The sequence below is a fragment of the Camponotus vicinus genome, unplaced genomic scaffold (genome assembly GCF_025532165.1).
Source record: "Camponotus vicinus isolate PSW18456_S1 unplaced genomic scaffold, iyCamVici1.0 SCAF_12, whole genome shotgun sequence".
Taxonomy (NCBI): domain Eukaryota; kingdom Metazoa; phylum Arthropoda; class Insecta; order Hymenoptera; family Formicidae; genus Camponotus; species Camponotus vicinus.
In genome coordinates, this window is record NW_028141948.1 from 15,871,101 (window position 1) to 15,895,375 (window position 24,275).

Consider the following 24,275-nt stretch of genomic DNA (forward strand, 5'->3'; position numbering starts at 1 on the left):
ATAAAAGTGACTTTTATACCATAATTGTCATAGTGGATTAATCGCCAGCTTTGTAAATTAATCGATGTAGAGAGAGAAAAGAATCGATATCCGAAAAATTATTTCAATTGAGATGTACGATTTGTTACATCTACCTGGCTATAAAAAAAAATTATTTTATAATATATTCGCAATATAAAAAAAAATACATATATACAAAATACATTTATAAAATATAATATAAAAAATACATAATATACAGGGTGAGTCAAAAGTATGTTTTAAAAATTTGTGAGCGTGTTCCTGGATAAGAAGGAAGAACAAATGTTCATATGAACATATGGTCGCAAATGCTTTGTTGTCGAGATAATGGACATAAATCAGCAGTATCAAATAATACTTTATTTGAACGTTTACAATTTTGTTATTGTTGTTTGTTTTTTTTCGTTCAAATAAAGCATTATTTGATACTGCTGATTTATGTCCATTATCTCGACAACAAAGCATTTGCGACCATATGTTCATATGAACATTTGTTCTTCCTTTTTATCCAGGAACACACTCACAAATTTTTAAAACATACTTTTGACTCACCCTGTATATACAGAATGTAACTAAAACATTTTTTATAAATTTTGAGGGCGAGTGCTACACCAAAATAATAAAAAAATAATAATATGTACAAAAATCTTAAAATCCTTTTGGTTACATCTCGTGAAAATTCATTTTTTGCATATATGTATGTGTGTGTGTGTGATTTATATAAATAATCGTGTGATGTCGAATCATTTAATAAAATGTTATCTAATAAAATGTCGAGTAATATATATATGATAAATATACATCGCACATATCTTTTATGTTATATAACGCTATTGATATATAACACTATATGTAAAATACTGAATATTTTTATATGTATTTCAGAAAAGAACATATAAAAACGAGCAAATATATGATTGTAAAATCCATCCAACTTTCATCTTTCTTTATTTTTAATCTACCTTTAATCAATATCGTATAATTAATATAGTCAGATATCATTTATATATTATCTGTACATACAATTCTATTTTCAAAAAATCAATTAAAAAGATACTTGCCTGAAAATTACACAAATATGTAATAATTGTTTGGACAACGGTTCTAGTAAATTAAATATATGGATATTTCGTTTAGTATAAATTTTCAAAAAAAAAATTTTCAAAAAAACAATTTGTCGATCGATTCTTGACTATAATAATTAATCTACAATAATTATCTACGATAATTAATCTACAATAATATCAACATCAACATCATTAAATTCTAGATAGAACAAATTCTGTAGACAAAACTATTGAGTTATTGCCGATGAAGCAAACATTGTGATAACAAAATTTCACAATAAATCACAAGAACAAAACAAAATAACAAGTTTATCAAGTAAAAAAATTCTCTTTTGATGTAAATTAGAATACATTATCTCTTTCAATGTTGAATACATATACACATGTATCTTGGAAAAATTGTGTCCTCAATGATAAGATTAAACAGCAAATACGAATCGATAAAAATCAATTGTTGCGGGCGCATATAATAAATAAGAGAGACGTAACAAATACTCCAAGCATACTGTTGGAGCACTGTAGCTGGCCTGACATGATTAACTTCTTAGTTTTTTATTACGCAACAACCTGTTTTTATATGAAGGCACAATCCAGCTCGGCTTCACTCGATCGGTTCGGAGCGACAAAAAACCGACCCGCACAAATGATCCTAGTCAGTGTTAGTTTAGCTTGCGGACTGCTAGCATCGTCGAACGTATCTTTGAACACCAATCCAAGGAACATACAAACATGAACGCGTCCATATTCAGATCAATCTTCCGTGAAGTACGTGAGCATAAATTATTTATTTTTCTTTTCTTCTTTTCGTTATGCTTTGCTGAATTTATATATACACACACACACACACACACACACACACACACACACACACACACACACACACACACACACACACACACACACACACAAATATATATATATATATATATATATATATATATATATATATATATATATATATATATATACATACACACACATAAATGAAACTCTTTTTGTTTCTCAAATTGTACCTATTACAACAACACCGAGTAAATAACAATAATTTTTTGTATTTTTGAAAATAAAATCGAAAACGATTCCAATTTAAAATATAAAATATCTGTCTCCATATATATCGTGTCATTGCATTTAAATAATTTAAATAATTAAATTCGATCAATTGAGCTGATTGTTTATTAGTTCTAAACCAAAAATCGATTAAACTTTTTTATTTGCAAAATATATATGTATATATGTATGTATTTTTTTTATCTCTAAATTTAGGAAGAGATAAGCACATTATCTTTATGCTTGATTTTATCGGCACCTACTTCCCTTATCCATTTTAGATTTTATATAAATTATTACTTTTTGTTGTTTATTATTTTACTTTTTATAGCCAATCTGTTTCTAATTATATTCGCGTTTTCAACGAAATAATAATGACAAATACAATTTATTTATACATAAGTAAAAAGACTTTTAAATTAAAGAAGTTAGTCCAATTGCACCTGATTTTGTTACTTTCTGTGCGAGAGAAAGATTCTAATATTAATTCCAAACAACTTAGCATTTATTTTTGCTGTGTATTACTGTTTTCATATCTACTAGTCTACTAAACATATTCAATATATATAATTAACATTTATGTGATACCATATTTTACTTCAAGGTAAATAACTATAATTATAATTTTATTAGTCATAACAATTTTATTTTTCTGCATACTATCAGTTTTACTATTTTGTTTTACTATTTTGTTAAAAATATTCTGTATGTAACTGAATGTTTGTGCAGTATCATGTTCTACGATTAAATGACTGATTACAATTGATAGACTAGGCTTATCTATTTTCTGCACGCATATACATATTTATCATTTATATTTTTTAATGTAAGAAGAACAAGAAATATATATTTTTTACTAACAAATATATATATATATATATATATATATATATATATATATATATGTTTCGTATATACTAGGAAAAAAAAAATATATATACGTATTTTGTATAATATATGCATTTTATAGATACCAAAAAAATTGATGCAAACGCGAGGAGTACATTTGTGTACATCAAGATTAGATCACTGTCCAGCTCCTTTGACGCAGTTTACCGATGACGAATTAATGATGAAAGAAACTGGTAAAAATATTTTTTTATCAAGATTGTGCAATTTACCACAAAATGATAAACAAGCTAGTCGATTTGCAAGTCTATTTGCGACATATCGATGGAACTTACAAATATCGTATATTTATGTTTCTCAGTCGCTAAACTAGCAAAAGAGGAAATTGCCCCACTCGTCAAAAAAATGGAAAAAGAAGGGAAAATAGATGATTACGTCCTGAAAACGCTCTTCGAGAACGGCGTAAGTTTTTTCGAAACAATTTTTGAATCTTAGATCGAGTTAAACTTTTAAATCGAATGTGTGTATATTCAAAAAATGTCTACGATTTCTCAATCAATTTGTGTTAAATCGAGAGATTGATAATATTTAAATCTGTTTATTTCAATCATATTTAGAGAGAGTACATATCTACATGTTTATGAGAGACTTAGAAGTATATAACTTATATTTTTATGTTAATATTTTTTATTTATACATTCACACATTTATATTATTTATATATTTATTATAGTTATACATATAAAAATACAATTAAAAAAAAGAATTTTTGCTTTTTCAAATATATAAAAAAACAAAATAAAATGCGTTCGTATTTAAATAAGGAACAGAATGTAATGTGCCGAGTGTGTATCAAAAGATAAAGGAAGTAAACAATCAAGCAACAGACAACGAATATATTAAAGTCATTGAAAGTGATCAATGTAGCATTTGTACAAACAGCCGGTCTTGTCGTTTGTGTATCAAAAGCATTTGACGCGAGATAATTTCTTAATCACCAATAAAGAAGAACTAATAGGAAGAAATAATATTGAGATTACATAAGCAAAATCGAAACGAAATTAGCAACAAATTAAATTTCCCAGATATTAATCTTGCATTGATAAATATTTTGAAATAAAAAGCTATCTCTCTTTCTCTCGCACACATTTTATATAATTCATATTCTTTTAATACTTTTTTTACACTTATAAGATATACTGACACAATTTGATCGATAAAATCGACATATTTTATATGGTACTGATGGATTTCGCAAAATCTATTAATTAGTCGTATATTGCAAGTTTCGATAAGAAAATACATATATTCAAGTTTTCAATCAAAATATTGTATCTATCTGGTAGCAATTGCGAGATTTATTGCATAAATGTGATAATACCGAATATCTCACGCATTTTATGCACTAAATTAACAAATTGGAAAAGATAAAGAAAGAAGATATATATTTTCATTACAAACTGTATAAAGACAAGATATTTTTTATCTTGCAGTCTGCATACGTATTATGTAAAGATATTTTTACACGATATTTGTACACAATACATATGTAAAACGATAAAAAACAATTTGTCTTTGTGCAGCAATGAGGAAAAGTATTCTTGTTTTTTTTCTTATCTTTGTGTTTGTAATAAGACATAAAAATTTCGTGATAATGTGTAAGTTTAGTCCATTTTTTTTACAATATACATTAATTACATTTGCTTCAGAATGTAGTCAAAATCTGAATAGTAATTTATATGTAAATAAATCTTGAAAATTTTTTATTCGCTACTCTCCCTCGTTCTCACGCTAGGAGAAAAAATTATTTTTATAAAATTTCATAATGTTTAATAATAAAATATGCCAATTTTTTTATTATTTTGCGTATATAACGCAATCTTTTTAATATTTTACTATATTAAATAAAAAAATATTATATTTTAATATCTGAAATTTTGCCAATTTCAGTTAATGGGTCTCGAAATTCCAACAGATTACGGCGGTGCAGGTTGCAATTTTATGAGTACTATTTTGACCGTCGAAGAAGTTGCTAAAGTCGATGGAGCTGTAGCGGCTCTTGTCGACATTCATAACACATTGGTGAATTCGCTGATCATTAAAGTTGCATCCGAAGATCAAAAGCAAATCTATTTGCCTAAATTAGCACAAAACTACGTAAGCTATTATCGATACACATTTACATTATGAAAATATACATTATTTTCTCTGATGTATATGTAGATCTAAAAAAATAAAATAATTTAAAATTCTCTTTTAATATATCCTTCTAAGGCTGGAAGTTTTTGCTTAACGGAACCTGGAGCAGGATCAGATGCTTTTTCCCTTAAGACTGTAGCAAAAAAAGACGGTTCTGATTACATTATCAATGGAACGAAAATGTGGATCTCAAATTCTGATATCGCAGGAGTTTTTTTAGTTTTTGCTAATGCGAATCCTTCCGCGGTGAGCAGATCCTTGTATTTGATAAAAAAAAAAAATGAAATGGTTATTTACATAAATCTTAGAAAGTCAACTGATCCAATATTCTATTAATTAAAACAGGGATATCGCGGTATCACAACTTTCTTCGTGGATCGCGATACGCCTGGTTTATCAGTTGCTAAACCAGAGGATAAATTAGGTATTAAAGCATCCGGAACGTGCATGATTCATTTCGACAATGTTAGAGTATGTATAATCAAAGATAAAACAATAAATCCCTTTGCATATATGTACATATGTGAATATGTAGATATTGCTCTTACCAAATATAAATACATAAAATCAATTATATAATCAATATTATTTTCATATTTTTATTCTTTAGGTACCTGAAAAAAATATCTTAGGCGAGTTTGGACATGGATATAAATATGCTGCTGGATTCTTAAATGAAGGCAGAGTTGGAATTGGTGCACAGATGATCGGTATAGCACAAGGATGCCTAGATGCGACTATTCCCTACACGTTGGAAAGAAAACAATTTGGACATGATGTTTTTTCATTCCAGGTATATAAGAATTCGTTTATTATTTTGTATTAAAAATCGTCACTTAAGAGATTTATGTTCCTAATTTGTGAAATCTGTGTTTAGTCGATGCAACATCAAATAGCTCAAGTTGCAACCGAACTCGAATGCGCTAGATTGCTCGTTTATAACGCGGCACGATTGGTAGATGCTAAAAAGGATGTGATGAAAGAAGCGGCTATGGCCAAATTAGTTGCATCTGGTATGTAATTTGCCAATATCAAATTCTTTTTTATAAATTCAACAAAAGAATAATATATCATGTTATGTAGAAACTGCGCTACGTGTCACTGCAAAGTGCATTGATTTCATGGGAGGTGTTGGATTTACGACAGAATTTCCACAAGAAAAATATTTTCGAGATTCAAAAATTGGCACTATTTACGAAGGGACAAGTAATATGCAGTTGTCTACAATTGCAAAATGTATACGTAAACAATATTCCTAAACGGCAATTAGTATAAATTTTTTAAAAATTGTGATGTATAAGTATATAAGTTACATCATGATTGTCATTTTTGAGATAAGACACATGTATTATTTCCTCATTTTAGGAATATATTTTTGTATTTTTATATTATAATTCAATTTTCCAATGTTCTAATGTACAACCTATAATTCCTAAATATTAAAATTAAAAGAAATATATTTATTACAATGATACGCGTACAATTTCGTATTTTTGAAAATAAGAGAGATGTACAAAGAAATGTGCTATATAAAATAAATTCAGATTTGTGTTAATGTATGATAATCTTTAATTAAAATCTTCACTTACAGATTATCTTTTCAGAAATACAATAGACAGGCAAATGGACAGGTAAGAATACTTGTATCGCTAATGATACTTTAAATATTACTATTCATTTTATTTTGGATCATGAGGTAGTTTAAAACCTACAAGATCTGCAGTTTCTTTTATACTACGTTCACCTTTACCAGCATATTGTTTATGAATATCTTTACAAGTTTGTTGAGATTTCAAATAACAAAGATACGTCTCCGCTAAATTCTTCAATTCTTCTCTTGCTTTACACAAAACTTGAGACGTCTCTTTATGAGCATGCGCTTGTTCCATGATATACTGTAACATTGCATTATCTTTCGTACTCTTATTCTGCGAGACTCGGCGTATTTCTCGTACGAGAGAACGAACAATTTTGATATTACCATTCATTGTTGCTGTATTCTAAAAGTGAATTAAGCCATTAGTTGTACAACAGGAAAAGTCTACGTTTTATATTATAATCCGACTTACGAGAACCAGAAAAAATAATTACATAATTCGCGTCGAATACTATTTATCAATGTGCAGCTGCAATAAATTCGATGTCGTCCGTTAAATATTGTGGTTCCTCTCTAGAGTTCCAGAAATCTGCCGGGGTTTTAAGCAAATCTTGCTTGGTAAAGATATGAATGCTAAGGTCGTTGAAAACTTCCTCGTACGCAAAGGAATTTTCCAATTGAATTTCTGTAACATAAGGTCGAATGCGCAATATGTAACCCATATTCAGTGGATCCCTGTGCAAACAACTGTCAACTATCCCTGAGAAGCTATTAGCGAGCAGAATGCAATTGCTTAATCCCTCTCCCCAGTTTGCGTAGAGAAAATTATTGGTCAATTGCCGCGAACAATGCGGCATGTATACGAGAGTCGTTTTATCTCGCTGGACGATACGCTTGCCCTCCTCGTTGGCCTCTATAACCTCTAGACCCAGAGCACGCAAAACTTGCACTTCCTCGGGGCAAAACACTGGGTCGTACACGTGCACGCGAGCGTCCACGTGTCGCGCCTTCAAGCACAGCAGAAGCGCCAATTGACATTTCGATGACCTGTACTGCGAGAATCGTCCTAACCCATAGCAGACTATCTCGGAAATACCGTTAGAGTCTAGGACAGTTAGAGAGTCCGTCAGTTGGCTAAGAACAAACTTGGTAAACGACGTATCTCTGACCTCGATTAGCGTGTTGCCTAACGTGCTGAAAATCGCCGTAAAACGTATTGCGATTAGAGGCTGACTCGGGTTAAGGGGATCAGAAATTAGGTTAGGTAACCGGCGAACCTTATTTCGCTGATTCGAGAAACGAGACACGAGCTTACCGAAGGAGAAGTTCGCAATCGACCTCGCAGTCCTGCGTAACTACGTTTTGAGTAGACACGTTTCCGCAAAAGTTTTTCTTTGCCTTACGATGTCTCCTTCGACGAGTCACCAGCACAAAGTTGTTCGTCTCCGACATGACTGAACATGGCGCAGGCGCACTTCATCTTCCATTCATTTCTCCTGATGTTCGTTAAGCGTCGTCTACAATGAAATTTTAAGACGTAAGACTTAAGAAATTGACCAATCACAGTCGAGTATTCGTTTAATACTTGACTGTGATTGGTCAATTTCTTAAGCTTACGCCTTAAAATCTCATTGTAGACGCCGCTTTAGATGGTATCATCATCGCGATGGCCGGAAGAGTTATTGGATGCAAAAGTTGTGCGATTGCAAATTTAAAAATCTCTTATTTTTTCCCCATTAGAATCTAATATTATCAAAAATTAGAATAATAATATTGTATTTATTAAATTGTATTTTTGAAATGTTACAAAACAAAGAGATATATACAGAATTAAAGGTAAATATATATATTTATTATAAAAATGTCTGAAAATCTCTTTTATATTGTTTTATTATATAGAAGATGTAGAATAATATATAATATTTCTCAACAAGTTTTAAATATACATCATTTTTTATACATATTACAAAAATAAATGATAAAAGATCTATTAACTTATATGCAACAAATTTATTTTTTCAGATAATAAAACAACTAATTCGATTGACCGATTTTCAAGGAATGGAATTTAAAATGCAAGAAAAAGATCGTACTAATAAAAAATCTGAAAAAACGCGTCAAATTATTATAGAATATTTAGTTCATGGCGATTACATCAACATTAAATCATTGAAATGTAAAGAAACAGGAAGACCTAGTATAGTGGAACTAATGGAACAAATTTATTTTAAACATACACAAGTTTGTCACTTTTTAAATTGCACAACAGAAAAATGACTGATATTATGGATACATGTAGGTTTTGTTAACTTTTGTATGGTGCAAACAAAATAATTTAAAAAGTAAAAAATTCGTATGAAAACTATTTATATATATTCTTATAGCATCTCAAGAGGGTTTTATGAAGAAGAAATGGAAAGCAATGAAAATATCTTTGTCATGTATCAAAAGTGCAATCATATGAAATTTATAGGTGTAATTATTTATAATTTTGCGCCCATGGATAATATATAACACTTGTGGATATCTTATTTGAAAAAATTGAGGTATCCATAAAGATTGAAAGGTAATAATATGGAATAATTAATTTATTTGATATATATTTAGTTTATAATTAGTTTAAACTTCATCTCTTATTATTTATAAATAGTAATCTGTCTCTGATGCACCAAAGAAAATTTTACGGGACAGAAACCATATCTTGATGAAAGAATATTCACAGTTTCAAAAGTTTACAATCTTAGAGAAGCAGCTATTTGTTGGAGATCATTCTTCCGAGATTAAAAAACCAAGCAAAATTCTCAATATTAGAAAAGCACGTGAAAAATATAGCATCTGATAAAGAAAGTTTTAAACATATAGCATTTGAATCTTTCATAAAAAATTAACTGCTGCTGAATCGCGTTATACTTGAGCAGAAGAAAAATTAAATATACAAGTAGTAAAACTACAAAATATCCTGACGTCTAGAAAAGACAATTGCACAATTATCTATACAAGAAATAGAAATGAAAAACATTCCAGAATTAGAAAAATAGATAATTTTTCGGATCCAGTTTTTTTATATATTTAGCGTTATGACGCTATTGCGTCACTTACCATGGTATATACACATGCAATAATTTTCTTTCTCGTGTATATATAACTGCATTTCTGTTGTTATCAATTGTGCTTTTTACTTTTTACTTTAATTATACTTTTCCTGACAGAGCTTTAGCGTACAGCGAATTTTTCAAACTACGCAAGAACTCGAGGCTAACTGTCTTTACAATACAGTCGTTAGTGGTACGAGACATCAATTTTCAGGGTCGTCATGTTTCGCATGTATAAAGCGTTACGGGATAACGGGATGGTGCAAGGTAGTGGAAATGAGTCATTCGCTATTGCTCTCTACGACCCGTCGCGTATAACTGCAATGGACAAATAAGTCGTAATCGTGCTGCGCTTAAAACGACTGTTCATACTGTGAATTGTTATAGTATCGTTATATAAAAATTTCCAAATTTTTTTTCTCAAAATGGTTTGCTATTATAGTGACTCAGAGATTATCTCATGTGTTTTAACACGCATAAATTAGTGCCCCGCCGACACCTGAAATAATTTTCTACGCGTGTTGTACGTAAAACAAATACCGTAGAACTTCTGTTATCCGAATAGTTATTGTTTAATCAAATGAACGCTCGATTATTTCGACAGTGTCAGGAAATAAAAATAAACGTATGTACATATTACAGATTACGCAAGTAAGAGTTTAGATGTATATACATTTATTTTTTCTTTATAGACATCTTTTCGTTTTGTCGAAAAGATAACTTAAAAAAGACACCTTTTCGTTATCTTTTAGTATAATGTGCTGTGTGGGAAGTTATTTTTAGTTGTAACTATATTTGAAATTATTATTACTACGCACAAGGTTATTATTATCAACCTTATAATAAAAACTAATAGTAAAAACTATAAAAGTAGTATAATCTCAACTATAATTTTTTACTGTGCAATTATAGTTGGCTTTTTTTTAAATACATATATATCATTAAAATTAGATTTTATAATAGGTGTATAAAATATAAAAAGAACAACTTAGAAAAAGACTGAGAAAATAGAAATGGAGAAAATAGGAATGGAGAATGAAGGAGGTTGTAAAATTAATATAATTATAATTTAATATAATTTGTATATTTAATAAATGCAATATAATTTGTATATTTGCATTTACAGAATTATATAATGAATAAATTTCCTTTTCAAACAATCGAGTATCTGATAGTTCGATTGTCTGAAAAAATCGATCATCCAAACACTTATTCATCGAATAGTTCGGATAATAAAAGTTCTATTGTATTACTTTTACATCTGTAATAAAATTAATAATTAATGTTAAATCGAATAAAGCAGTATCCAAGAATAAAATATGCAATTGATATATTTATTTAGCAAAATATATTTAAAACACGTTTTAAACGCATTTTTTAAAATTAAATATTATATAAAATATGAAAAATTTTTTTGAATAATTAAATTATAATTTAGCAATTTTTTTATTTATCATTTTTTATTTATCATTCATACAAGAATGACATATTGATCTCTCTGATGGCGTATAGAATTAATGTATTTAACCTTTTAATATATATATAGAATATTGAAATTGTTAGATCCTGCGGTATTCTTTCAACATCTCACAGATATATATGTCATTCACTGCCCACGTGAGATCTAAGTGGTGAATATATAATGACGAAAATGTCGCTTAGTTATCATGGAGGAAGGAGCAGCAGGTGTGTGAAAGGTATATTCATGCCTTGACTTCCGATTAATCGCCAATGTGATGTTGCCGTAATGTCTCTCACTTTGAGAACAAACAGATGGGCCTCAAGAATAATCATTATATTACATCTAGTCATCTGGAACACCGTCGCTATCATCCTTGTTCAAAAAGGCGTTAATACCTTGCGAAAGAGAATGCTGGAAACTGGTTACACTATCGAGGTAATTGAAACTCGAACTTAATTGTTAATCAGAAAAATAAAATTATTGATATATAGGATTTATTTTTTCGCAGACAAATTCATCGATCGATTTGTCTATCGAATCCACCATCACATCTATAAGACGCGCCGAAAATGAATATCTCGCCATAGTATCCGCCCAGGATCAATTGATCGATCGGAATAAGAAGATAATAATTCGAGTAGATCCAGAATCATCTGTACGAAATGGCAGAAATTATCCTGGATTGAATGTAATCAAAAACGAGTTCGAGATCGCTTCGAAAGAGCAACGATCCGCGCTATTCCTATCAAATCCCTTTGAAAATTCGACAACTGATGGACAAAAATTACGAATAGAAAATCATCGCGAAAATAAAAGCTCGTCGAGCAAAACTTCTAGGATAGCTCGGGACAGGGAGTATTTCCTCGACGATAAAACCTCGAAAAACACCCACGCGAAAGAGAACGTCACCGGATCCGTTTCGGAATCGAAGGAGGAGGGAAATAGTGATGCGAAGGAAAAGGATCTTAATTCCGTGAACGATGTATCGCGCGAACCAAAATTCTTTGCCCGCGAAAACAGCGATCGTCAAGTGACGAACAGTAGCCTTCGAAGGAGCAGCAGCAGGATAAGATTCTCTCATAATAGCGGCGCGGTCACGGCGGTCGCTATGGTAGCGATCGGAGCGATCATGTTGCTGATAGGGCCGATCGTGATTATTTTACGTATCCTGGACGAGAGGAAGCAAGCGAGGAAATTGCACGCCTTGGCTGCCGCGCGGGAAGATTTGCCGCCAACTTACGAGCAAGCCGTCTTCTCGAGCGAAGCGCCAAGATATTCGTCGCTCGCTTTAAACGACGATAATTCGCTACCGTCCTCGCCGCCCCCGTCACCCACCTTCGTCTTTTCGAGTCACGTAATTAAGTCACATTCTACATGAATAGAATATTGTTATCTTTTTATACATGTATGATACGAGATGATTTATATATTTCAAAACTGTGTTCTTTAATAAATAAATAATTAATTTAATAAATTAAGTTAATAAATTAAGTTAATAAATAAAAAAAAAAGAAGAGAAAGAAGGAATGTAAAGCTGTTGATCATTGTCAATCATTGCTATTTATGACGTAAAAGTTAAAGTGAATCTAGTTAATGAATGACGAGCTGTTGCTCTTTAAATACGTACGCATGCGCACAAGCCGAAACGTGAGTTGATGAAAATTGGATTAAATTGCCGCGCCGCCTCGCGTCGAATAAAGCAGTCAACAGACGATCTATCCAACATGGTGCTGGAAAGTACGATGATATGGTGAGTCTTTTTTAAATTTTATTCTTAATTTTTTATCGCCACTGGCGATATTACTATTGAATTTACGAAATCGGTTTACCCTATGATAAGATGTTTTAACTCTGATTTAATTCCATACGCGTCTTTAGAGTTAGCTGTATCGCAATTTCGAGGTTAGCGCGATGACAATGACGTTGACAATCTTAAATATATATAATGAGCCTCTCTGAAATATTTGCTCTTAAATGTTACTTAAATGATCTTAGACTAATTAATCTCGATATATGCAGCGTTGATAACAGCGATTATATGCGAAACGGGGATTTCGTACCTACTCGATTGCAAGCCCAGCAAGATGCTGTCAACTTGGTGTGTCATTCCAAGACTCGTTCGAATCCTGAGAACAATGTTGGTCTCATAACTCTTGCGAAGTATGATTCAGATGTATTGTTCATATTATTACGGACGTAAAAATTTATCTCATGTTAAATATAAATCCCTTAATTTTTTTAGCGTTGAAGTATTAGCAACACTCACAAGTGATGTCGGCAGAATACTGTCTAAGCTTCATCAGGTTCAACCAAATGGAAAATTGTGTCTCATCACAGGAATTAGGATTGCTCATGTATGTATAACTTATTTAACTTTACTCAAGTATATCTGCCAAACATGCATTAAGGATTGTAAAACTTATAGTTAGCATTGAAGCATCGACAAGGCAAAAACCATAAAATGCGTATTGTTGCATTTATCGGAAGTCCAATAGATATTGACGAGAAGGAATTGGTAAAACTAGCCAAACGTTTGAAAAAGGAAAAAGTGAATGTTGATGTCATAAGTTTCGGCGAAGAGACTATTAATAACGAAGTACTGACAGCCTTTGTGAATGCATTGAATGGTAAAGATGGCACCGGAAGTCATCTCGTCACTGTTCCACCAGGACCACATCTATCAGATGCCCTGATCTCTTCTCCTATAATACAGGGTGAAGATGGAATGGGTGCAGCTGGTATGGGTAGCGCTGCATTTGAATTTGGTGTCGATCCAAATGAAGATCCCGAACTTGCGTTGGTCGGTACCTAAAATACATCTTATTAGTGTTTTCTACTAAAAATAATAATGATTTTATAAATTATATGATTTTTCCCTTTTAGGCTTTACGTGTTTCTATGGAGGAACAACGGCAACGACAAGAAGATGAAGCACGTCGCGCACAAGCGAATGAGACTGCCACAAATAAGCAACCGGAAACTATAAAAGAAGCTCCCAATGAGGAAGCTATGCTAAAACGTGCCCTCGCTATGTCTCTTGAAGGAGCTGAAGATTCGACTGCCGCTACTGATGACACTGCTCCATGCAGAGGCAACGTACCAGATTTTACTAATATGACAGAAGAAGAACAAATCGCCTTCGCTATGCAAATGTCTATGCAAGATCAACGTAAGTCTATGATAAATAAATCAATAATATTAATAGTCATTCTAAAATTACTTACTTTTATTATCACTATGTAGAAGAACTAGAATCTCAAAAAGAAGAAGCGATGGATGTAGAAGAAGATTATGCAGCTGTCATGTCCGATCCTGCTTTTCTGCAATCAGTTTTGGAGAACTTACCAGGCGTGGATCCACAATCCGAAGCTGTTCGCCAAGCTGTCGGATCGTTACAACAAAATAAAGAGAAAGAGAAGGAGAAAGATAAAGAGAAGAAATAAATGGCTTCTTTTTTAGTTCAGTCATATTTACGGCTAAATTTGAACTTTTTCATTATTATGTATGATATTGTAGCTAATCTCTATCTTGCTTATGAAATATATTATCAATTATTATTGAAACTGCCTAACTTTTGATTGGCAATATTGTACACGCATATTCGAGTAACTCGAAATGATATTTTGAAGCCCGGTAAATCGAATCAATGATTCAAAGTGCAGCATATTGTATTATTTAAATACATGTTTTTAAGAATTTCATTCTCTTGAACGAATTTAATTTACACACCCTTGGGCTGTAATCAATTTTTTAAACAATTGTGAAAAATTATCTCTAAAATATTCTTAGTCCTCATTTATATAAGAGGGCAGTATAACGCATATATGTAATATATGTTTGTAACATATGTATGTAATATATGTATGTACACTTGCTGCCTCTCTCTAAATTGACGTCCAATGATGTATAAATGCGATATATTATTAAATATATAATTCATATTTTGAAAAACGAGGAAAAGAATTAGAAATTACATAATTGTGAATTATTTATTTCTCTTAAATATAACATTTTTATTTTAATTTCAGTTCATGAAAATTCACCGTGCGTTGATTCGGCGTCCTAACGGTATGGTAAACCGTGCACATTCACCATAAAAAATTCAAATTACAAAATGGCGCCGCGGAAGAAAAGCGTTCAAACGTCACGCAAGTCGTTAAACAATGTTTCTTACAAGGAGAATAATTATTTGTCCTGCTTGAATGACTTTCAAACGAGAGTTCGTAGACGAGAAAGCATTAGAAATGCAAGAAGTCATGTGGTGAGTTTAAATTAACGGATTTCTTTGATAACGGTTCATTGACTTTGCTTCTAAAAATACTTTGCACTTTGCATTAATTGAAATTCGTTAGCTTGTTATTCGATAGAGATTAATAAATATTGATTTAAATTTCTTTTATTAAATTCGCTATTTATAGGACATGTGAAAATACTTTAAATGATCAGATAGATTAGGTTAGGTTATCTTGGCAAATTTCTCAAATGTAAATGAAATCTGAGAAAATTATGCTATTAGTATACAATTGTAATATTAACTGTATACTATAATTATAAGGTTGACATTGCTCTCATAAATAAGGTGTTTTTATTTAGACAAGACAAAGAATGTGTAATTATTATGTATATATACTGCCTTATTATGTATAATTGTCTTTTATATTTTATGCGCACAGATATATCTTGGGAAAAATATTCCTTATACATATTAAAAAGATTGAAATTATAGAGACAATTGGGTTGTTTGTAAAAATGAGAAATGGAGCTATTCATTCTATTTGCAATAGAATTGTTAATGTTTTTATGGATTTCGCTAAGAGGATATTTATTTTGTGAAACACACATTTGTACCCTATTTATATTATACAATAATTATTATGAGAAAATGCACACATACACACATATAAATAGATATCAGGAGGTATACAATGATGTTAAAATTAAACAATTCTAATTTTCAGTTCTCAAATTTTTCTTAATATATATTTACTATAATATTCAATAAATATCTTATATAATGAAACAATACATAACAAGTAATTATCCATGATTATTGATATAATAACGAAAATATAATTGATATATATTTAACAGATAAGAGAATATTCATTATTGTAATGAAACAAATATATTTACTACTATTTAATAGGTTTATGACACTTTCGAGAGCGACGCACACGCTGTCAGTTATTTCGTAGATAATTACGCGATAATTACTCTAATGCACACAGTTAAATGTAAAAGTCGGCGGATGCCATTTGACGTGGGCGATTCCTCATATTCGCCCCGCTCTCTTATTCAATCTATTGTCGGTTAACGCCGGTGATCCCTTCCCCTCCGCCTCCCCTTCTCTGTCTCTCTCTCTCCTCCCCCTTCCCTTCTTTCTCCTCGTCACTATGCTGATTTACCGCGTGCGGTGCGTAGCACTGGTGCGTCCTGTTGATGCTTACACAGTCGAATGATCGAGCGTCATTCAGTATTAGTCGGGTGCTCCCGAGAATCGCGTGCCTCTCTCTTTTCTTCTCTTTCATAATTTAACGGCACCGCAGGCATTTTTGTTTGACTCATAGATTTTTTGTACAGGTACACTGTATTCAGTTTGGTCTAATATCTATTTAATCGGCCTCATTAAACCGCCCCGATAATAATTGTTTTCTCGAATTTGCATATCGTACATTCCACGTGTCGTGGAAGATGTCTCGTCGCACGAAAATTGGTAGACAATCCGCGAGGGTATAAAACATCGCTTTTTTTCCCGCTTGACGGTGAATCATGATAGGCGATTGGGCGTCGACTATTACCGGAAGTGGAGAAGAGGAGAAATTTGGTGGAGCAGGCGAACGAATTGGAGTACTTGGGGAAACGAAAGGCGAAACGACATCTCTCGTATGTTGCATCGCGCGGAGGCGGTATATCGTCACGAGTTACTTTGTATAACTAACGGAAAAACGTAGGACGGCCGAATATCTATCCGTTGTTTGCGATTAGACTCGCAATCGGTACGATAGGCCGCTCGCGTTAACAAGAGGACAGGAAGAAGAAATAATCCTCGGGATAATGTGACATCTCTTCTCTCGTCATTGTTTTACGCAAAATTTAGAGGTCAGAAAGTTTACAAAAACATATACAACGTATCGAACAATAGAAGAAGCGGATGAAAAAGTTTTGGAGGGAAGCGGAGCCTCTTCTCCTCAGTCTACCTTGACTCCAATTTTTTCGCGAGAAAGAAGCAGTGGACAACCTTCTCTCCTTCGCTCCTGTTTAAGATACGTCAAGGCTACGAAGAAAAAAACCAGTCACGTGTATTCATTCGCAAAACTGTTCGTTAACACGTGCGGCATTTTTAGTAAACTGCAAATGCAGTTTCAATGGACCTGTGATCTATGATTGTTCATCCGCGACGATATGCGTCTTCGACATCGATCTCGCTCGCAAGTTATTGGAATCGGAGTGATTTCGTTGTATATATTTGATGATAATTAATATCGAATAGAACCGTATCGAAAAAAAAAAAAATACAGAAAAATGGACTCCTGCTTCCCGCATTTGACGATACTGAATCCGCGTAATACGAATAAATCGAGAGACGAGGGATGCAACGTCGAGGATACCCGCATCCAATCGAGGACTCCGACCCTCCAGGGAAAGAATGACATCTTTCAAGATTTGGATCTGTATTACGTTCGACAAATTGCACGAAATTCGAAGGTAGGATTTGTACGCAGAATTTCGAAAATATCGATTGCTATAAATTATAGTATAAAAATTCTTGTTTTTAATTTTCTTTTAATATTACTTAATAGATTCTTTAATATTACTTAATAGATTCTTTAACAAGACATGATTAAGAGATTTAAATTGGAGATAGAAATTGAAAAATTTTATACGCGTTTATAATATTGCATATACGCATTTCACGGAAGCCGACGTTTTCTCGCAAGTTGCCCGTATTTTTAGACGTCGTGTGTGATATCGCGTCGGTCGACATACAAATGGCAATGTCAAACGGATTGGCAGTCTCGACTGTATAAAATTTTCACAGATAATGATCTTGTATGAGATTCGTTATTCGCTTAACATATTGAAAATTGTGTAACAAATCAATATCAAAGAATGTAAAGCGAATATTTATTCACATTTATTATTTATATGCATTTACATGACGTGATTACATACATGTATCACTTCAATTATTTTCAATATGATAATTTAATATTAATTTCTTCTAACTATTTTACATACTTGTCGCGAATGTCAGGCATGTCGTGCGTTGTGCATCTTGGGAGATTTACGCGAGAGAGGAAAAGGATGCGTGTCGCGCGTGTGCGGTGACTATTACAGGCACAACCGCACGGGGTATTGGATTTCTGGCGACTATTTTCGGCAGACAAGCTGTCGGGGAAAGCACACGAACTGTTAGCAACACGAGAGAAAGTAATCGAGGGGGAATATGTGGAAATGAAGGACGCAATGAGATCGAAGGAACAAGATAAAACGAAATGGGAGAAATGTCTCGCGCTAACAAAACAAACGTTTATATACAAGTATACGTCGTTAAATGTATAGGATAAAAAAAAACAGGGATATGAGAGAGTCGCGAATTGCGTTACGTCGTACGTTGTACGTGAACTCGTTTGTCGCACAGTGCGCATCGCAACGAGTTTCATCAAGGCTTGTTACAGCACCGGGGTCAGGGATTAAATGTGGCCGCGGTTACCCTTGCGTCGTTGCAAAATTCCTGTTCGAGACCATCGAGGCATTCGAGAGAAATACGCCGTGACCCGATCATGTCTCTCTGATAGAACGAGGCGCGCACACCTCGAGTGTCGAGGTAAAGGATGTGTCACGCCAACATCAACGGAATACGAAATCGCTCGATGCGCGCAATGAATCATCTTCATTATTGATCTTACTGATGCGTTCGTTATTTTTGGATTATACGATTCATTCCAAGATACCGTGAAAATTTATTCGCAATTTATTGTAAAAAAAATTCTCAGAGGGGGAATTTTGTATCCGATATTTTTTATAAGAGAGAAATATGCGTTTCGCAAGGATAGACCCGTGTGATTTCGTGCACGCTGACTACGAAACTAACTGCACGGATCGATACTCCGTGTTTGTATGATGGTTCCCCGAGGGTGGAAGGAGGAGCCAATTTGTCGAGGTGAACGTCACCCCCTCGTGCATTCAGCCACTTCCCCGAAGAGTCGTTATTTCAGTCCGATTCCGCCACGTTCTGCTACACAGCGTTGTGAGAATCGCGCCGATTTATTTACGCTTTCGCAAAGTTTATTTCTTGCCTCGTAAAGCGGAATTTTCATTCATCTCGTACACGTGTTACGTGGCGATAAAATAGTAGCTTTATATGTCGAGATCTGAAAAAGCGACGAATGAGAAGACTACACTCTCTCAGGTGTTGTTATGGCTCCTTTTATGTATATTGAATGTAATAATATATATCGTAAAATTTATAATAAAAATCTTTTAATCGCGCAAAACGATTTTAAATTGTACGCTTCGTGAATCGGTCTACATAGATATCTTGTAAAATGAGTGAAATGATGCGTTCGCAAAATATGTAAAACGTTTCGTTAGGTATGTAACTCGATACAATGAATGTGTGATGACCACGTGTTAGCCACATAGTCATTTTATTGCTGATACTTCGATTTTTTTCGATCATAACTACCGGTCGCTTCTTTTTCTTTTTTTTACGCTTGTTATATTCAACACCTGCGAACACCTGCGAGATTGCACTTTCCGGAGCTACGTATGATTTCACATTTGAAGTTTTCGAATAGTTTTCTAATTCAAAATTCGAATTAAGATTTTCGCGAACGCTCGATAGATTAGCAACTAATTCGAATCGGTTGCTAAAATGCTACGAATTATGTGTGTTTCAGGAGCATGATCTCGAACAGAAGATCGAGGTGGAAATCAAGATGAGAGAAGGCTCGGCGAGACTTTTGGCAGCCGCAAAGCACCGTGCCCAGAGCTTGGAAGCTGCCAAAGCGTTGCTTATATCGAACGAGAGAATGTCGGTTTACATGGCGGAATTGCAAAGCCGTCGTCGCGAATCTCTTAAAAAACAGTGGTTAGTTCTTACATGTATTTTTTTCTTTGTAGAAATGTCAAAAAGAATACGTAGAGAAAGAATGACATATAATTCTCCTTCTATAACGATATCTAATAATAATAATATAATGTATCTGTTTTCAGTAATACTGGAACTACGGGCAAGCTATCGATTTCGGATCTTAGAATACCTTTAATGTGGAGAGATTCCGATCATTTCAAAAATCGTGGAGATCATCGTCGATTCGCTGTATTTTGCTTAGCGCGATTGGGCACGGAAATCCATGATACATCCTTATTGTGTCCTATTGATAGGGCTCATACGGATATCAGTTTTCCCGATGTTCTAATATTGTAAGTTTTAATAATTCTCTGATATATTTTTCTGTAAAGAATTTATTAATTTGACGTAAGCACATAAATTAAAATATTTGTAATCATACTAATCAAAGAAGATAATGATTATATTTATTTATTTATTTATATAAACTTTGCCTTCAGTAACAATGTGCCTGCCGAATTTGAATTAGTTTTGGAAATCTATAGCCACGTTTTGCAAGAGGATTTAAGTATCGCTAGCACGCCAAGAAGAATAAAAAAAACGATTCACTCGTCAATTTCGAAAACTGTTGGCAAAAAACTCGCCGCTTCCCTTCGTGACGAATTTAGTTCCGGCAAATCGTAAGTTGTTTTTTTTTTAAATATTTTTTAATAAATATAAATATATTATTAAATTAGAAATATTAATAAATATTAATATTAATTAGACACTTTCTTTTCAGTGGGCCACATTTTGACTTAGTAGCTCGTGCAAAATTGACCCTAGATGATACGGACGATAACATTCATACACATGACCTCATTATTAATAATATCGGTAAGTAAAATATAAAAAGTTCGGAATGTATTTTTGAAATATTTAAATTGCATTTTTTCTTTTCAGAGCATAAACACCACTCTTTGCCACTTTTCGGACATTTTTGTTGTCGATTGGCAGCGCAACCAGACTGTATCAGCAAGGAAATGGGCATCAATAATGTGAAAGTGGACAATCAAGATTGTTGGGCACGCTTGCAAGGTTTTTATATAAAAATATGGGAATCAAAAAAACATGCAGAAGAAGGTCAAAATCCAGAGCATGTCATACCAATTAATAAAGTTAGTTGACAACTTTGTAGACATATATATTTCTTATAATTAATTTATTGTTTAGTTTAAGTAATTTTTTCATTTATATTTGTAGAGAACATCCATTCGATTATCTAAATCTTCTGCCGGAGAACTTTTGATAAATAATTCTGGCAATAGCATAAACAAATTATTGTCCATAAAATTTGAGTCAAAGGAGGATGCTCAAAAATGGTTAATGCTCTTATCGGCACATATTAATGACCACTCGAGATGGAAACATGCTGCAGAAGTTGTTCAAAGGGTGTCTAATATTGAAAGTACAAGAAATTCTTTTATCAGCAATAAAAGACAGGGCTCTTTATACGACGAAACACCTTTAATTGGTAAATATGCATAATTAATTATTATATGCATTAATTTACAAAATTTGATAAATGATATTTCAAAATTTCTCAAAAAATATGAATTATTTATCAACTAGTATTTCTTTCATTACAGAATCAATCCCATCGGATTATACATCCGCGAAACCTACTATACAAACAATTTTTGATCTCACACCTAGCACTAGTCTAAGCAGTTGTAGTTCCACAAATAGCTTGACAAGCCTGCGTTCCCGTTCACTGAGTATCAGTGGTGCATTTAAACAAAGTGCCATTACATTAAAATCCCATTTAACTAATAAAAATGTATAACGATTTTATCCGTGCGTGCACCATTTTTTCCGAAGAACCAACATATCCGACAAGTACAGAATTATTGCATAAAGAGATAAGTATGCTATAGTTTTCCAATTTTCTATACATCAGACTTTTACAATCTGGAATTGATATATTTGATATATTAAAAATTAATATATTTAAATATTTTACAATTTTAAATTGAAAATCCTCCTAAATTGAAAATGACATCCTTCTCAATTTAAAATACATATATAAAAATATAGGAAAAATTGTAAGTATTGGTTAAAAACAATATATTAGTAATATATATTGATTGAATAATTCGATATGTATAGCAAAACTTGGTGGATATAAAAGAGTACAAAAGATTTCGCTTTCAAATGGTTTCTCTCTTTCTTCTTTTCTACTTTTATAATGCGAAGCTTTATTATTAAAGAAAATATAGTAGCAGCCTTATCATAATGCTTTTATGAGTTTATTTAAAAAGATAAGAGCATTGCAATATTTAGTATGGCTGTAATAAGAATACACATATGTGTAATATATAGAATTTATAATATAATACTGATAATAATAACATATGTATAATTATCTATGCATTTGTTTTTGAAAACCTTATCATTAATAATTAAATTATTTAATTATTGACATTTAATATATATACATAATTGAAGAGAATAGATTATGGGAAAATTAATAAAATATTTTTCTTTTTTCATATATTATGATAATTAAGAATATACTTGTTAAGAAAACAATATATATATACATTTTTAATTTTGGTTAATAACAATTGGAAATATATTTTTATAGATATTAATTTACAGATATGGTAAGTACATTTTCTTTATCCATGTTGTACTTGCTAACTCAGGTATTTCTTGGGAGAAAATATAATATTCATATTAGATACATAAATCTAATATGACGATTGCAGGAGTATTTCATACACTACAACAGCATTTGTACAAATTAGCATTACATTCTAACTTGATCTAGGTAGCAAAATAAATCCTGCAACTATGCTAATGATGGTAAATGCTTGAGCACCAACACGCGCCCGCATCATATATTGTTGCATCTGTGATTGTCCTCTCATAAAGCTAATAAGTCCAACAGTAAGTGCTGCTGTAGTTGCAAAACATCCTAGAGAAATATAAATCTACTAAAATATTTTGATATACGTAAATTTAATAATATTTCTTTAACCTATATAAATTTCAAAAAAATATCCTAGACAGCTTTCAAAAAATAGTGCAATACTCTCTTTGTAGAAATGTATTTATTTCATTGCATTCTTAATATTTTATTCTTTTTCAAATTGAGTTCTTTTATCAATTTTTTATTATAAATTGGGAAAAAATGAAATGCGTAGATGAAATCTTGACACTGTTAGAGGTTACTTTACCTATAGGTACAAGTGGATTCTCTCGTGTTTTACGTTTCGCTTTATCGAATATCGTCTCGACAACAAAATCGCTGTTCAAGTCTTCTCGTATTTTCACCCAATCTAACTCAGTGTCTGCTTTTTGATCGGCCATATTCGGTATTTGATGAAATTTGTCAGATAACTTGTGAGAGTACCTGCCAATTACCACTGATGCCTGATGCTCGTGTCATGTGGCAGAGAGCATCAAACTCGCGTCTCGTGGACAATCTCAACAATGATTATATTAAATTAATTCTTTAACAAAAAATGATATAGATATAGATCATTCGTGTTAATCGAATTTTGATGACAATGAGACATTGATTTAACCTTGTTTATTCTCTCTTTTCCTTTCCCTATCCAGAGAGAAGAACGAGAGATGGCATGGTCCTCTATAAACATGAAAACGTGGACATGAACTACAAAGCCAATGTCCATGTTCTCAGAGGGTAATATATAATGTGCACAATTTCTGGTTTCGTTCCGTGCTATGTGCACGAAATGCCGGTAGCACCAGAGTATAATAAGACACTTATGTATATAAATTGAGAGTAAATAAATTATTCAATCGCGAAAGATACTGTAATATTCAAAGATGAAATAAATATTTTTCTATATTC

The 24,275-nt window shown here is 32.2% G+C and overlaps 7 protein-coding genes across 17 annotated transcripts; 4 read left to right on the top strand and 3 right to left on the bottom strand.

Moving 5' to 3' along the window:
* Positions 1 to 1,657: 1,657 nt before the first annotated feature.
* LOC145963486 (short/branched chain specific acyl-CoA dehydrogenase, mitochondrial) lies at positions 1,658 to 6,745 on the top strand. Its single transcript, XM_083085484.1, has 9 exons — positions 1,658 to 1,853; positions 3,109 to 3,223; positions 3,349 to 3,449; positions 4,938 to 5,144; positions 5,262 to 5,432; positions 5,532 to 5,657; positions 5,797 to 5,979; positions 6,064 to 6,199; positions 6,270 to 6,745. Exons 1-9 carry the CDS (start codon positions 1,818 to 1,820, stop codon positions 6,443 to 6,445), a joined length of 1,251 nt encoding a protein of 416 aa, XP_082941610.1. The 5' UTR covers positions 1,658 to 1,817; the 3' UTR covers positions 6,446 to 6,745.
* On the bottom strand, positions 6,732 to 7,419 carry LOC145963492 (protein FMC1 homolog). The gene is made up of 2 exons (XM_083085501.1): positions 7,278 to 7,419; positions 6,732 to 7,186 (listed from the first exon to the last, which is right to left on the bottom strand). The coding sequence occupies exon 2, from the start codon at positions 7,172 to 7,174 to the stop codon at positions 6,866 to 6,868; it is 309 nt and encodes a 102-aa protein (XP_082941627.1). The 5' UTR covers positions 7,175 to 7,186; positions 7,278 to 7,419; the 3' UTR covers positions 6,732 to 6,865.
* On the bottom strand, positions 7,329 to 8,259 carry LOC145963494 (uncharacterized). The gene is made up of 2 exons (XM_083085504.1): positions 8,099 to 8,259; positions 7,329 to 7,468 (listed from the first exon to the last, which is right to left on the bottom strand). Exons 1-2 carry the CDS (start codon positions 8,233 to 8,235, stop codon positions 7,417 to 7,419), a joined length of 189 nt encoding a protein of 62 aa, XP_082941630.1. The 5' UTR covers positions 8,236 to 8,259; the 3' UTR covers positions 7,329 to 7,416.
* A 1,895-nt stretch (positions 8,260 to 10,154) lies between these two features.
* LOC145963488 (uncharacterized) lies at positions 10,155 to 12,815 on the top strand. 9 transcript variants are annotated; one of them, XM_083085496.1, is made up of 4 exons: positions 10,155 to 10,500; positions 11,439 to 11,572; positions 11,684 to 11,772; positions 11,846 to 12,815. In XM_083085496.1, exons 2-4 carry the CDS (start codon positions 11,518 to 11,520, stop codon positions 12,713 to 12,715), a joined length of 1,014 nt encoding a protein of 337 aa, XP_082941622.1. In that variant the 5' UTR covers positions 10,155 to 10,500; positions 11,439 to 11,517; the 3' UTR covers positions 12,716 to 12,815. The 9 variants fall into 9 exon arrangements, with proteins under 9 accessions (XP_082941622.1, XP_082941621.1, XP_082941623.1 ...); XM_083085495.1 differs by having other exon boundaries at positions 10,155 to 10,398; XM_083085497.1 differs by having other exon boundaries at positions 10,155 to 10,398; positions 11,469 to 11,572.
* A 231-nt stretch (positions 12,816 to 13,046) lies between these two features.
* Rpn10 (regulatory particle non-ATPase 10) lies at positions 13,047 to 15,038 on the top strand. Its single transcript, XM_083085500.1, has 6 exons — positions 13,047 to 13,087; positions 13,357 to 13,497; positions 13,580 to 13,691; positions 13,763 to 14,137; positions 14,221 to 14,506; positions 14,581 to 15,038. The coding sequence occupies exons 1-6, from the start codon at positions 13,062 to 13,064 to the stop codon at positions 14,778 to 14,780; spliced, it is 1,140 nt and encodes a 379-aa protein (XP_082941626.1). The 5' UTR covers positions 13,047 to 13,061; the 3' UTR covers positions 14,781 to 15,038.
* A 148-nt stretch (positions 15,039 to 15,186) lies between these two features.
* LOC145963484 (rhotekin-2) lies at positions 15,187 to 22,594 on the top strand. Of its 3 annotated transcripts, none has more exons than XM_083085480.1 (8): positions 15,187 to 15,598; positions 20,241 to 20,431; positions 20,557 to 20,766; positions 20,914 to 21,093; positions 21,195 to 21,289; positions 21,356 to 21,570; positions 21,656 to 21,926; positions 22,042 to 22,594. In XM_083085480.1, exons 1-8 carry the CDS (start codon positions 15,452 to 15,454, stop codon positions 22,236 to 22,238), a joined length of 1,506 nt encoding a protein of 501 aa, XP_082941606.1. In that variant the 5' UTR covers positions 15,187 to 15,451; the 3' UTR covers positions 22,239 to 22,594. The 3 variants fall into 3 exon arrangements, with proteins under 3 accessions (XP_082941606.1, XP_082941605.1, XP_082941607.1); XM_083085479.1 differs by lacking the exon at positions 15,187 to 15,598 and adding an exon at positions 16,776 to 18,042; XM_083085481.1 differs by lacking the exon at positions 15,187 to 15,598 and adding an exon at positions 19,568 to 19,750.
* Positions 22,595 to 22,928: 334 nt separating this feature from the next.
* On the bottom strand, positions 22,929 to 24,021 carry LOC145963493 (HIG1 domain family member 2A, mitochondrial). Its single transcript, XM_083085503.1, has 2 exons — positions 23,635 to 24,021; positions 22,929 to 23,372 (listed from the first exon to the last, which is right to left on the bottom strand). Exons 1-2 carry the CDS (start codon positions 23,765 to 23,767, stop codon positions 23,212 to 23,214), a joined length of 294 nt encoding a protein of 97 aa, XP_082941629.1. The 5' UTR covers positions 23,768 to 24,021; the 3' UTR covers positions 22,929 to 23,211.
* Between the last annotated feature and the right edge of the window lie 254 nt (positions 24,022 to 24,275).

Excerpts from the sequence above, each read along its gene's own strand:
- LOC145963486 (XM_083085484.1), top strand. The coding sequence starts at position 1,818 with ATGAACGCGTCCATATTCAGATCAATCTTCCGTGAA. Across the intron at positions 5,980-6,063 it reads ATGATGTTTTTTCATTCCAG|TCGATGCAACATCAAATAGC; the intron begins GTATATAAGAAT and ends ATCTGTGTTTAG. Across the intron at positions 6,200-6,269 it reads GGCCAAATTAGTTGCATCTG|AAACTGCGCTACGTGTCACT; the intron begins GTATGTAATTTG and ends CATGTTATGTAG.
- LOC145963492 (XM_083085501.1), bottom strand. The coding sequence starts at position 7,174 with ATGAATGGTAATATCAAAATTGTTCGTTCTCTCGTACGAGAAATACGC.
- LOC145963494 (XM_083085504.1), bottom strand. The coding sequence starts at position 8,235 with ATGTCGGAGACGAACAACTTTGTGCTGGTGACTCGTCGAAGGAGACAT. Across the intron at positions 7,469-8,098 it reads GATTGCGAACTTCTCCTTCG|AAATTCAATTGGAAAATTCC; the intron begins GTAAGCTCGTGT and ends CTTATGTTACAG.
- LOC145963488 (XM_083085492.1), top strand. The coding sequence starts at position 11,623 with ATGTCTCTCACTTTGAGAACAAACAGATGGGCCTCAAGAATAATCATT. Across the intron at positions 11,773-11,845 it reads AAACTGGTTACACTATCGAG|ACAAATTCATCGATCGATTT; the intron begins GTAATTGAAACT and ends ATTTTTTCGCAG.
- Rpn10 (XM_083085500.1), top strand. The coding sequence starts at position 13,062 with ATGGTGCTGGAAAGTACGATGATATG. Across the intron at positions 13,498-13,579 it reads GGTCTCATAACTCTTGCGAA|CGTTGAAGTATTAGCAACAC; the intron begins GTATGATTCAGA and ends TAATTTTTTTAG. Across the intron at positions 13,692-13,762 it reads CAGGAATTAGGATTGCTCAT|TTAGCATTGAAGCATCGACA; the intron begins GTATGTATAACT and ends TAAAACTTATAG.
- LOC145963484 (XM_083085479.1), top strand. The coding sequence starts at position 17,860 with ATGGACTCCTGCTTCCCGCATTTGACGATACTGAATCCGCGTAATACG. Across the intron at positions 20,767-20,913 it reads TTTCCCGATGTTCTAATATT|TAACAATGTGCCTGCCGAAT; the intron begins GTAAGTTTTAAT and ends CTTTGCCTTCAG. Across the intron at positions 21,094-21,194 it reads GAATTTAGTTCCGGCAAATC|TGGGCCACATTTTGACTTAG; the intron begins GTAAGTTGTTTT and ends CTTTCTTTTCAG.
- LOC145963493 (XM_083085503.1), bottom strand. The coding sequence starts at position 23,767 with ATGGCCGATCAAAAAGCAGACACTGAGTTAGATTGGGTGAAAATACGA. Across the intron at positions 23,373-23,634 it reads GAATCCACTTGTACCTATAG|GATGTTTTGCAACTACAGCA; the intron begins GTAAAGTAACCT and ends ATATTTCTCTAG.